Here is a 13,040-nt window from a genome sequence, read left to right on the forward strand (position 1 = left end):
GCCTTCTGATACCTGCTGAGCACTCAATGTGTCCAGCACAGTGCTGGACCCATTTCACAGCTCATCTTGGAGATCTGTCCCAGCAACTTGGGAAGGAGGCAGAATCACATTTAACTCATTTTTCCAATGAGGAAACAGAATTTCCCAGAATTTCTTGACTAAGATCGAAGCTTCCTACCTAAGGCCATACAGCCAGTGCAAAGCATGGTGTCAGGATATGAATCCAGGCATTGTGCCCAGAGCCTGTGCTCCCCCAGGTTCAAATCCCAGCCTCTCCACCTCCTGCAAGCCCTTGGAGGGGTGACCTCACTGATCTCATCCTCAGGTACCGCCTCTGGGCAAGGGACTGCCACGCCCACTTCATACACTCACTGATAGTATTAAATGATATGGTGCCTGGAACATATTTTGTGCAGCACCTGGCTCATAGGAACGACTTAACTGAGCTATTTTTTTTTTTTAACAAGCCTGTGTATTCTGCTGCACATGGGCTCCTATCATAGCCACGATCCTCTCTGACCCTGCTTTGGGGTCATCTGCTTTCTTGGAAGCACCTAGGCCTCCATGAGACACAAATGCCAGCTCAGTCTTTATTTTAAATAAATGAGCATGTTCAAGTCAGGAGTAGGGCATGGAGCCAGAGGTTCTTCTTGAGCCTCAGTCTCGTCTTCATGCAAACCCCTTTCTGTTGCTATTAGAACAACAATTTGGGACTTCCCTGGTGGTCCAGAGGTTGAGAATCTGCCTTGCGATGCAGGGGACACGGGTTCAATCCCTGCTTGGGGAACTAAGATCCCCCATGCCATGGAGCAGCTGGGCCCACATGCCACAACAACTGAATCTGCACATGGCCACAACCAGGGAGCCTGTGCTCCGCACCAGATGAGCCCACATGCCTCAACTGAGACCCCATGCAGCCAAATAAATAAAAATTTTAAAAAAAATCACCTATAAAAAAGAACAGCAGGTTGTTCAGTGTCATAGTGGGGCTGTTGGGGCTGTCTCTTTCTCAGATGCAGTAACATCCTCACGGTTCCTTGACTTGAATTTTAAGGACAAGGGGATGCCTGTAGCCATGAACAGGCTTCTAGGGATCTTTGCACCCTTTGAAGACTCAGGTGATGTTTTGCCTATGTGTGCATATTTCAGTGGCAGTAGGTCTACATGACTCTTAGTTTAGGAATCTCAGCTTACTACTGGAGAACTACCCCACTTGTCCTCCAGAGTCTGGCTTCTCGGGGCATTGCTCATTCCCTTTCTGTTCCACTTTTGGTTCGGATTTACAGGGGATTAAACTGGAATCTATTATTTATTGGCATAAAAAGGGCTGCTGAGTGGATTAATCACATTGATAAGAGCAGTTGGTTGTTTGGAGGTGGTTTCTCAGGCCGTTAACCTTGACCACTCCTGGAATAATGGGTGGATGGAGATGCATTTATTTTGCCTGCTCTATGGAAATGTGTGTTGTAACAGTGTGTGGAGTACTGAGCTGTGTCTGGAGACTGGAGCATTTACCGAAACCACAGGGAAGGTTACACTGGGAAAGTTATGACCTCATCTTATTCCAGCAATGCAGCTGCCCCGGTCCAGGAAGAGACAAGCTGTTGAGAATCAACAGCACGGGGGTCTGATTATGTATCCCAGGGCACACAGGCAGGAACACCTTGCCCTTCACTTCCTCTGGAAGTTTCCTGGGTTTGCTCTCAGGCTGAGAGACTACTGAGAAAGCAAACTGAGAAGGTTTCCCAGCTTGTCTTCCTGGGGATTAATCAGAAACAAGTCTGAAGAAAGAGAAACTGGGCTGGATCTCAGAGCGCTTTGATGTCGATGTGCACGAAGCTGACTGTAGTCCTACAAACATGCCCCTACACTGAATGGTCAGTCTGGAAAGGTGCATACCAGAAAAAGTTAGAACAGCAGTTTCTAACTTGTCGATCTGAATCGTTTTTTGAAGTTGGAATAACAGGTCCTACCGCTTAGTGACCCTGAAACACGCTCCTGTGCCCGACTAAATGTTTACATTTGTCAAGTTTACTTAAACCTTAACAAAACCTCACTTTTGAATAAGGGCACTGGACCTTAAAATATGTGCCCCTGAAGGACTTCCTTGGCGGAGCAGTGGTTAGGACTCCATGCTTTCATTGCAGAGCGCACGAGTTCAATCCCTGGCTAGGGAACTGAGACTCAACATGCCGCACAGTGCAGTCAAAAAAAATAAAACATTATTAAAACATGTGCCCTTGAGCAAGAATTGCTTAAATTCTCTGTGCCTCAGTCCCTAACAGTAAATGTAAACTAATATTTCCTATATGCCAGTCACTGTTCTAAATGATTCATGTACTTTAGGTCTCATGACTTTATAAGTTAAGATGTAATATGTACCCTTTTTGCAGATGAGGAAAGAGAAATGCAGAGAGTTTAAGTAATTGCCCAGGGTTGAACAGCCCCCAAGAAGCAGATCAAGGATTTGAAGCCAGGTCATCCAGCTCCAGAATCAGGTTTGCTAACCATGGTGCCCTCCTGACTCTGGATTGTTCTCCAAGCAGATTCACATATTTCTGTTAGCTTCACTATAACCATTGCTTGGGTTCCAGTGGGATGGAAAGATGCCAACACCCTTCCTTTCACCATTAGCCATGTTTCCTCCAAACCTTTGAGAAAGGGAACATTTGCCCCTTGTTGGGGAGCATTCTGGAATATTTTGCCAGGTGTACCTTTGACATTTCAGCATCCCCACAGATCTCTCGCTTTGTCTCCAGGAGAAGAGATCAGTGCTGGTCATCTTGTGGATCTTGGCCTTTCTGGCGGGGAACACCCTCTATGTGCTCTACACATTCAGTTCCCAGCAGCTGTATAACAGGTGAGCAGAGGAGTCTGACCCCCAGTGGGAAAGTGGGGAGCTTTGTTGCACTTGGGACCCACAGCCCCTTCATTGGAGAATGATATAGTAGCCCTCAGTCACACTGTAACCTTCAGATCCCACCCTGTTGTTATGTGCACACATGCCTAAAGCAGAATTCTTGAGCAGAAATAGAATGCAAGCCGCATGTATAATTTTGCATTTTCTACTGACCACCTAGTGCACAACGGGAGAGGACTAGCCAGTGACGGTCTCTAGCACAGGGTTGAAACTCAAGCCAAGCTTTCAGATTATGTCCATCTGTTTTCAAAATGGACTTTGAGGAATAAGCAGTTTCACCACTTTCTGGAGCCACCCAAAGTTGCATAAAAGCAATTTGGGGAATTCGTTCCAAGGCATCAACATGCCTCTCACACAGTGCATTAGTTGCCCGGCCCAGAAGATCAAGGTCCTGGTGGAGGGTAAAGGAGATGGAGTTTCCCAGAACTTTGGATGAATTTCCAGCTCGTGCCATTTTCTGAGCATGATCACATTCGCAGGCTCAGACCCCTGTGCCCTCATCAGACCGGGGCTGAGTCAAACTGGCAGCACATGAAGAGAAAGAGAGTGGCTTGGGGAAAAGCAATAGAGTGTCTTCCTTTTTGATGTCAGTGGTCTAGAGTGTGTTTGTAAGTGATACTAACAGCCATTATCTTACTTTGCTTTCCAAGTGAGCAGGGTATTGCTGTTGCCATTTTGCAGGTGAGGAAACTGAGGCTTAATGAAGCCCTTTTTAATGAACCCTAGTCCCGGTAGGTGAAAGCAAGTTTGAATCATCCCAGGATTTGAAGTCTGATGACCAGCATCAGAAGGTCATAATCCTGCCACGTACCAGCTTGTGCCCTTTGGCAAGTAGTGGAACCTTTTTGAACCTCCCTTAATTTCTGCGTTTGTGAAACTGGGAGCAAGTTAATTGCTGCTTTATCCACCTGAACAGGCTAATGATTAGAGAGGCCAAATATTATAATATGCAGAAACTACTGGGCAAACTGTACAACATTTGATATGTCATAATCATAATATTATTGTTTTATGATGAATTACTATACCTTTTGGTGGTAGTGCCTAATGGGGTGGAAAACTGACAATAAAATGTATCCGTCCATTGAAGTTCATAGTGTATGTTAGAAATAAGTGGATGTAGTGATCAATCTGTGGAAAAACACTTTGGCATCTTTCCGGCTCCAAAGCCAACAGAAAAACATGAAGATGATGAAGTAAAACCCAGGTAGGTGGATGTAACAGATTGGTGTCTCTGGGATAAAATGGAAAGTGGATGGCACATCTTCATTTTTTTGCCATCAGAGCTGCATGCATAATAGAGAAGCAGGGCATGAAAGGCAGCCCCCCAGCCTGGGATATACGCAGGGAGGGACAAGAGCAGAAACAAAGAGGGGAGCTCAGGGCCACCAGCCTCTCCCTGTATCGTGACCTGTGTGCCTCTCAGACTTGGGAGATGGGGCATCCCATAGAGATGGGGCTCAGATGTAGAAGGACACTGACGGTATCATGAGAGATTACCAAAATAGATTGTGTTCATTGATTTAGCCCACAGTCTAGCTCTTCAGAGATCTTTATTATAAATAGAAATCAATTTTTAAAAATAAAAGTAAAAAAATAGACCATTTCACTCCTAGAATCCTCTCGTCAGGGGACCTCAGTTTGCACTGTTGTCTGCCAAGCCAGCAGAGTATGTGGGAAGAGTTTAGAAAGCATTCAGTCTGGGCTGTGTGCACTGTCCCCTGCTTTTCAGGGGACAAGCAAGACTTGGAGTGGCCTTTGCTTGGAGCCTCTAATCCGGCAGAAAGAAAAGCGAGGGGCCCAGCACGGTTGGGGTGCTGGTTCCAATCCTAGCTCCACATTCTAGCTGAGACACTGTGGCCTCCATGATGTCATAGAACTCCAGACTCCCCAGCTCAAAATGTGATAATCATAGTGCCTACCAACTGGAGCCCTCGGGAAGATGAAATGAGTTGAGACACATACAGCAGGTGCAGTAGGGCCAGCCTGATGTAAAGAACCAAGATATTATTAACATGAATAACATCATCATCTGCAGAGGTGACAGACAGCAATGCTGCTCCACACGTGGGCCATGGACCAGGGTCAGTTTGAGAATGATTTTTTGTCTGTCTCCAGCAAGGGAAGTATAGAAGTTGAGTATGAGGTTGCTTTACCTGGTCACGGATGGGTAAGAGGGATTACACACTCCAAGCAGCACTACTGTAGAGTAAGGATTGAGGGCAGTAATTGTAGCCAGCACACCTAGGTTCAAATCTACCACTGTTCCTTCGTATTTGTAGGACTATGTGCATGTTCCTTTACCTTTCTGTGCCTCCATTTTCTCATCTGCAAAATGGGTAGATTAACAGTGCCTGCCTCGTAGAGATGTGGTTATCATTGTCAGTGCTGCTTGGCACAGTCTGTAGTATGTCTATCATCTCATTGAATCCCACCAATAACCCTATGAGGGAGGGAACGATTTCCATTTTATTGATGAGAACACTGAGGCTTATAGAAAGAACATTATTTGCCTAGTGTTCAAAAAATGAAGAAGCCTGGATTCAAGTTCAAGTCTGTCTGATACTCATGCCCATATGCTTAGCATGCAGTATGATTTTGGGCAACTTACCTTACCTCTCCACGCTTTAGTGCCTCATTTATAAAGTGAGGGTGAGCAATGCTTACTGCACAGAACAATAAGATACAGTGAGTAAAGGGCTTCGCACACTGTCACACATCAAAACCTTCCTCCCTGCTTCTCTCTCTCTCCTTCATAGTGTTAGTCAGCCTTTTTTCCTCCCTCCCTTCCTTCCACTTTCTCTTGTGGAGCCTGTTGTGGACCCGTAAAACTGGAGCCTGTTGTGGACCCGTAAAACTGGAGGGGACCTTAACTTATGATGCTCCAGGCTAAGCTCATCATTTAACTCTCAGGGGAACTGAGGCTCAGAGAGGTTAAGATAGCCACCCAAGGTCACACAGCAAGTTAGTAGCAGATTCATTCAGGAACAGGGCACAGATGTCTGACTCACAGTTTAGTGCTCTTTCTACAGGTAATACTTCCAAGGCTCCCAGAGTGAGTAGAAGGAGCTGCCACAGGCCAGTGATCCTAAGTGAATACTCTGACACTCTGACTCCTCCCCTAGCCTCATATTCCTGAAGCCCAACCTGGAGACGCTGGACTTCTTTGACCTGCTGTGGATCGTGGGCATCGCAGACTTTGTGCTTAAGTACATCACCATTGCTCTCAAGTGCCTCGTCGTGGCCCTGCCTAAGATCATTCTGGCCGTCAAGTCCAAGGTAGGCACGGCGGCCCCCATCATGCCAATCATGCAGGGGTTCTTTCTGGAGAAAGAAAGGTTGGACTTGAGCAGAGCTGATGTCAGGTCATCAAATGAACAGAACCTGAGCTGGTAGATACGGTAACCCACCTCTCATCGTTCCTTGAAGCTGTGCATCATTCTTTATTGTCATCACCCTCCTGTCACATCTCTACTCTCCAAGTGCATTTCCTAAGTCTTATTGTTCAAAGCTGGCCTTGATGCAGTTTTCATCTAAATTTCTCCTGAGAAAGGAAAAAAGCACATCGACGTGCCCTGGGTCCTGCTTTTTCCAGGGAAGGATGGCTCTCACAGGTCTCACTCTTCATGGCTTCTGGGGCATGTTCTGTAGGGATAACCGAGGCTCAGGAGGAAAGAACTCTGTGATCTATGAGTGATGCGTGCCATGGCTGCAGGAGGAGGACTGGTGACAAGGATTCTTTGCAGTGTCATCTTAGGGAAAGGTCTGCAGCAGGTGCTGGTATGAGGAGGTCTTGGGGGATAATCATTGTAGTTCAGAGAACTGGGCAGTGTTAGGAAGCGACATCATCATTAGGTCAGAAAGCTCAAAATTTGTCCCAGGCCTTGGTTGGCAGAAGAGCAAGTTGGAATTGACCATTCGTTTGGAGTGACAGCTGGTCAAATCACTGGCCAGGTGTGTAGGAAAAACACACTTCTGTGTTTCTTCTGTACACACACATGCTCACTACCTCTGACACCAGACATGTGGGTTTTCCACATGTCATGTAATTCTCTGACACCAGCTAGGTGTCCAACAGTTTATCTAGTTCTGACACCATCCACCTCAAGATAGTATCAGATCCCACAGGAGAAGGGCTTAGTCCCACCAGACTTCTCCTGTCCCTTCAGATGGCCAGTCACAAGCCCCAGGTTGTCACCTGTGCTTCTGATCAACCAGCCACAAAACAGGGTTCCCACGACCCCCTCCTTGGGTTCAGTCACTTCTAGATGCCCTGAGCCTTTTCTTTCATAGCATTTGTGACGCTCTGTGGGAGGCAGGAGATGTGAATCCAGGCATGTGAGGAAGCTGGCTCAACACTGATGGTCTGGAATAACAATGGCTCGCAATTACTGAGCATCGACTGTGAACCTGAGACTGTGCTGTACTGTGCTTGGTCACTCAGTTGTGTCCAACTCTTTGTGACCCCATGGGCTGTAGCCCACCAGACTCCTCTGTCCATGGGGATTCTCCAGGCAAGAATACTGGAGTGGGTTGCCATGCCCTTCTCCAGGGGATCTTTTCAACCCAGGGATCTAACCCAGGTCTCCCACATTGCAGGCAGATTCTTTACCACCTGAGCCACCAGGGAAGCCCAACAGTACTGGAGTGGGTAGCCTATCTCCTCTTCAGGGGATCTTCCCGACCCAGGAATCGAACCAGGGTCTAAGAGCACTTTATGTATGAAATCCTTTTGTAGCCTCTTCGATTCGTCCCAGGGAGATAACTATTTCTCTCATTGATGATGAGACACAAGGACAAGCAGCTGTTACTTGGTAAGGGTTGGGACTCCAGCCCAGAGCTTCAGTTTCAGGGCTCAAGCTCTGCCTCAAAGTAGCTGTGGGAGAAAGGTAAGGAAAATAGGCAGAGGATGGTTACTCATTGCCTAGTACGCTCTGCTTCTTGCTAGATTCTTTTCTACATCTTGACTCATGTAAGGCTCTCAGCACCCCTCAGAGAGAGAGAGATTATGATCAACTCTTTCCAGATGAAAAGCTGAGCACAGTCACCCCTCAGTATCTGTGACGGGTTGGTTCCAGGAGTTTCCTTGGATAGCAGAATCCGTGGATGCTCAAGCCACTTACAGTTGTCCTTCTGCATCTGCGGCTCCACATCCTTAGATTTTCTACATGAGATTGGCTGAATCCAGAGACGAGGAACCTGTGCTTCAGCTAGATCAGACCCTACTTCTTTCATTCCTTTCCATACACCAGCTAGTCCCAATCTGACATGGGGCAGATGCTCTTATCCCATTTTCCACATGAGAAACCTTCAACACACAGATGCTGAGTAACTAACCCATACAGCTTCCGGAGCCGGCTCTGTGCTGCCCTTTCTCCTTCCCACTGATCCTTCTACCTCAAAGACCCCTTTCCTTTCTTGTCTCTTAACCAATTCATGCTCCTCCTACAGATCACAGCCTCTTAGACATCTTCCTGCCCTTTAGATGAGGGATGGTGCCCCTACTGGGGCTCTCCTAACACCTTGTTCTCCCCCTGTTCCAGCACTCACCACTCTGACCGTAATTGCTTGTTTAATTGTCTGCCTGCTCTGCTCAACTGTAACCTCTGTGACAGCAGGAAATGAATGCATCTGGTTTCTTTGTTGATAGATCACCAGCATCAGATATGCACTCGGAAATGTTCATTGTATGTAGATATGGGGAGTAGATGGATGTATGAATATGGCTATATAGGTAAATGGATGAATTGAATGGGTAGCTGGGAAGGTTGGTGGATATGTGGATAGATGGATAATCAAGTGATTGTGTGAATAGATGGATGGATGGATATTTAGATGATGGATGGAGATTTGAATGGATAGATGGATAGAGATTTAGATGGATGGATGGATATTTGGATGGAGATTTAGAAGGATGGATAGTCAGGTAGGTAGATGGATAGGTGAGTGGATGAGTTGATAGTCTAGCTAGCTACGCTAACTCTCATCACCTCCTCTTATAACTGCAGAGAGAGCTTAGACTCAATTGTCAGCATGAATTGGTTAAGAGACAAGAAAGGAAAAGAGTCTTTGAGGTAGAAGGATCAGTGGGAAGGAGAAAGGGCAACACAGAGCCGGCTCCGGAAGCTGTATGGGTTAGTTACTCAGCATCTGTGTGCTGAAGGTTTCTCATGTGGAAAATGGGATAAGAGCATCTGCCCCTCATCAGCTCAGACTTCTCTTGTCTGGTAGATGTCCAGACACCCTGTTGTGAAGACACCGAAATCTGCAAGGCAAAGTAGTACTCACTTCCCTGTGCTAGAAAGGAACACGCAGGGGCCTTCAAAAAATACAGCCGCCAGACCAATAGTAATAAATACAACTAAACATTGCTGAGCAACTACCAGGAACCAGGCCATGTTTAAGTTAGGCACTGCCATTTGTTCAAGAAACAGTTGCAAAATGCCAGCTGTGTGCCAGGCACTGTTCTAAGCACAGGGATATATCAATAAACAAAGTAGACAAAAATCCACATGCTCATGGAGTTGCTAGTCTACTGAAGACATTGTCTTGTTTAATCTTAACAATCCTGGTAGGTAGATACTGTTGATATCTCCTTGCATGCACAGAGCAGACACTGAGTTAAGTAACTTGCCAAAGATCGCAAACCCCAGCATAATAATGCCCATGGCAGTAGGAGCAGCTGATGTGGAGTCAGGCCTTCATGTGGCCCTGGCTTTAAATCATTTTCCTCTGACATCTGTTCTAGAAGGCAAGTGCTATTGTTTTGTGGGTTTTTAAAAATTGAGGTAAAATCCACATAACATAAAATTAACCAGTAATTATTAAAGTGTGTGATTCAATGACATTCGGTACATTCACTGGCAACCATCACTTCTATCTAATTTTAAGACATTTTTCATCACCCCAGAAGGAAACCTCATACACATTCAGTCACTCCCCATTCCCTCTGACAACCACCAATCTGCTTTATATCTGTATGTATTTACCTTTTCTGGGAATTTCATGTAAATGGAATCATACATTATGTGACCTTTTATGTCTGGCTTATTTCCCTTAGCGTCTTATTTTCAAGATTTATCCACATTGTAGCAGATGTCAGCACTTCATTCCTTTTTATGGTTGAATAATATGCCATTGTGTGGAGAGACCAGCGTTTGTTTATCCATTCATCTATTGATAGACATTCAGGTTACTTCCATTTTTTGGCTATCGGGAATAGTGGTGCTTTGAACATTTGTGCACAAGGATCTCTCTGAACACAGTTTTTCTGGGTAATACTTAAGAGTGGAATGGCTGGGTCATATGGTAATTCTTTTTGAAGAAGGATTACACTATGTCCCACAGCAGCTATACCATTTTACGTACCCCAGAAGGTGCTAGTTTTATCCCTGTTTTCCAGGGCAAAAAACCCAGTGAGAGGTTAAGAAGAGGCCCAAGGTCATGCAGCTTATACACGGCTGAGTGGGGATTTGAAGTCAGGCAGTCTGATTCCAGGACTGCTGCTCTGAATCCCTAGACCACACTCCTTCCCAGGGAAGTTCTCTGGATTTGCCCGGGGAAATTCCTGTGTTGACTGAGGAACGATGTCCCCATACACCATCTCTACAAAATCCCCCCAAAGTTCAGGCAAAGTTTTCCTTCTTCTTCAACAGGCACTGCTGGGGGTCATGGGGCAGGGATGGGATTCGGCACCCCTTCCCTGCACTGCCGAGATGTGGGCGACAGTTATTAATGCCTCCCTGGCAACTATCCAACTCCCTTTTTCTGATTATTATTATTTTATTCGGCGAGATTAATGTGCCAGGTCAGAGCAGAATCCAGCCTGTAAGGAGTGATGTGAATAGTCGCCTCAAGATAAATTGCAGGCTTGGAAAAGGTTCGCAGCCTTTCCTTGCCTGTCTGAGTGCTCTCCCGAATCCTCATCAATCCTTGTCTGGGCAGAAGAAAAGGACGGGTCTTCATTTGCAGCTGGTGGGGGGAGGGGGAAGGCACACATCTGTCAGGGACCCTAATGGCTCACAGCACAGATGCTCTTTCCTGCACCTCCACACCATCCACTGAGAGGGTGGGTTGGTTTTTAATATTATAATCATTGTATTGGAAGGGCTTCTGGAATTTGGATTTGCTTGATATGGCCTCATGGTCCCTGATGTGTGAGGCCGGATTGAACCACCGATCCCCACGTGCCTCCAGACACCAGAGGGTCTGTCGGGGATCTTCTCACACCTGGGCCTCCCAGGATCTCCAGGCTCATTGGCCAGCCAAGAAAGGAGGTGGGGTTAACAATGGTGACCACCCATCTGTAACCTCAGCCTCAAACCATCACACCGGCTGGATGACTAGAGCAGCCGCTTGTCATCGTAAATCTAGATAACTTATACAACCCATACATCTAGGCTCTGCCCGGCCAGGCTGCCATCCCCTTCTCCGACCTTATCAGCCATGGCCCTCTCCTCTCCCTTGCTCACCCCGGGCTGGCCAGCGCCTTCCCTCTCAGGCCCTTTGCACTTGCTGCTCCCCTCTGCCTGGGGAGGTTTCTCCCTATGTTTCCATGGCTGTCCCCTTCCCATCATTCAGGCGTCACTTCAGTGTCACTTCCTCTGAGACTCTGTCACCTCCATGACCACTCTGTTCAGAGTGGTGGTCCCCAGCCTGCGTTATCCCATGACCATTTTATTTCTTCCCTTCGCATGTACCAGTATCTGAAGTGACTGAATTGTTTTGTGTTTATTTTCTACCTCTGCTACTCGCGTATAGACTCACGGGGATGAGGACTGTCAGGTCTGTCTTGATGCACAGGAAACACACCTTGGGTATTATGGGCTGAATGAAGGGCCTCATGTTAAATTCCTATTGGGGGGTTAAAACCAGGTCTGCTGCTGCCCCCACGTAGAGTTCTTCTCAGCCACCTCCCCTTTCTCTCCTCCATCCCACTGACATTATTTGGAACTTATTTGCTTAAAGAGGCAGTGCTAGACCTTGAGAATATAAAAATGAGTAAGACGCCTTCCTCGCCTTCATGCACTCCCTTATTCTCTGCGAGTAAAACTTGCTTTTGTATTAACCTAACCCAAATCTAGTTACCAGCTTCTCAGGTGGCACTAGTGGTAAATTACTTGCCTGCCAATACAGGAGATGTAAGAGACCCAAATTCGATCCCTGGGTTGAGAAGATCCCCTGGAGGAGGGCATGGCAACCCACTCTAATATGCTTGCCTGGAGAATTTCACTGACAGAGGAGCCTGGTGGGCTACAGTCCAAGGGGTCGTGGAGTTGGACACAACCGAAGCAACTTCATGCACAGGTAGACTTTACGTGCAGAATTGACATCTACTGAGAGCTGAGTCAGTGCTGACCTGATGAGTAGTTGCAGGGTCAGCAAACCTGGGTTCCAATCCTGATTCCTGGACACTTATTGCCTATGCAACCTTGGACAGATGACCTCACTCTTTGGAGCCCTCAGCTTCCTCATGTCTGAAATGGTCATTTTTATCCTGTTAAGGTTATCAGAAGGTCGAAGAGTGGGTACCCAGTTGCTGGATGGTTAATAGGACTAGCTATGTTAGAAACAAGGAAAAGTTTAGCCAAGCTGTTTCTCCAAAGAACAAAGCATGTGACCAACTTCCTGTCTTTTCCCATCAGAACAGAAAAGAGAAAGCCCTTCCCGTGTCTGAAATCATCATAACTGATTCCTAGTGCCGTCTGGATAGCCAGCCCCTGGAGGAGAGGTTTCCAGAGGGCGAGATTCCACGAGCTTTCAGCCCGGTGGTTTGTCTCTAAGTACAGCGGAAGGCCGACAAGAGCAGAAAAGGTGGTTTTCTTGGATGTGAGAGCTGAGAGGATTCATGAGGCTTTTGGTGCCATTAAAATCCCTCTATTTTCTGGGCCCTGAACCCAGCACTTTTGCTCTCAGAGTGGTTTCCCACTGATTGAATCACCTTCCCTCCTGGAGGTCAGTCATTCCCCTCTCCTAAGCAGACGCAGGTCTCCACCAGGGCAGGGCTGGGTTTCCTAGGTCTCAGCTAGGTTCTGTGGTTCTCACAGTACATGATTCTGTGGATGAAAGTGCAGAACTTCTCGATGAGCCAGCTGTACTTCTTGGCCCAGCTGCCCACACA

At 46.8% G+C, this 13,040-nt stretch overlaps 1 protein-coding gene across 1 annotated transcript in view; it reads left to right on the plus strand.

The window, feature by feature from the left end:
• The window catches only part of RNFT2 (ring finger protein, transmembrane 2), a 61,378-nt gene that overhangs the window by 13,682 nt on the left and 34,656 nt on the right, over nt 1-13,040 (plus strand). Inside the window, exons 6-7 of the mRNA XM_081539703.1 lie at nt 2,760-2,860; nt 6,046-6,199. Coding sequence (XP_081395829.1) covers nt 2,760-2,860; nt 6,046-6,199 — 255 coding nt within the window. The remainder of the gene's footprint in view (nt 1-2,759; nt 2,861-6,045; nt 6,200-13,040) is intronic.

The sequence above is a fragment of the Giraffa tippelskirchi genome, chromosome 11 (genome assembly GCF_054371585.1).
Source record: "Giraffa tippelskirchi isolate mGirTip1 chromosome 11, T2T-mGirTip1v1.2.pri, whole genome shotgun sequence".
NCBI classification, from domain to species: Eukaryota; Metazoa; Chordata; class Mammalia; order Artiodactyla; family Giraffidae; genus Giraffa; species Giraffa tippelskirchi.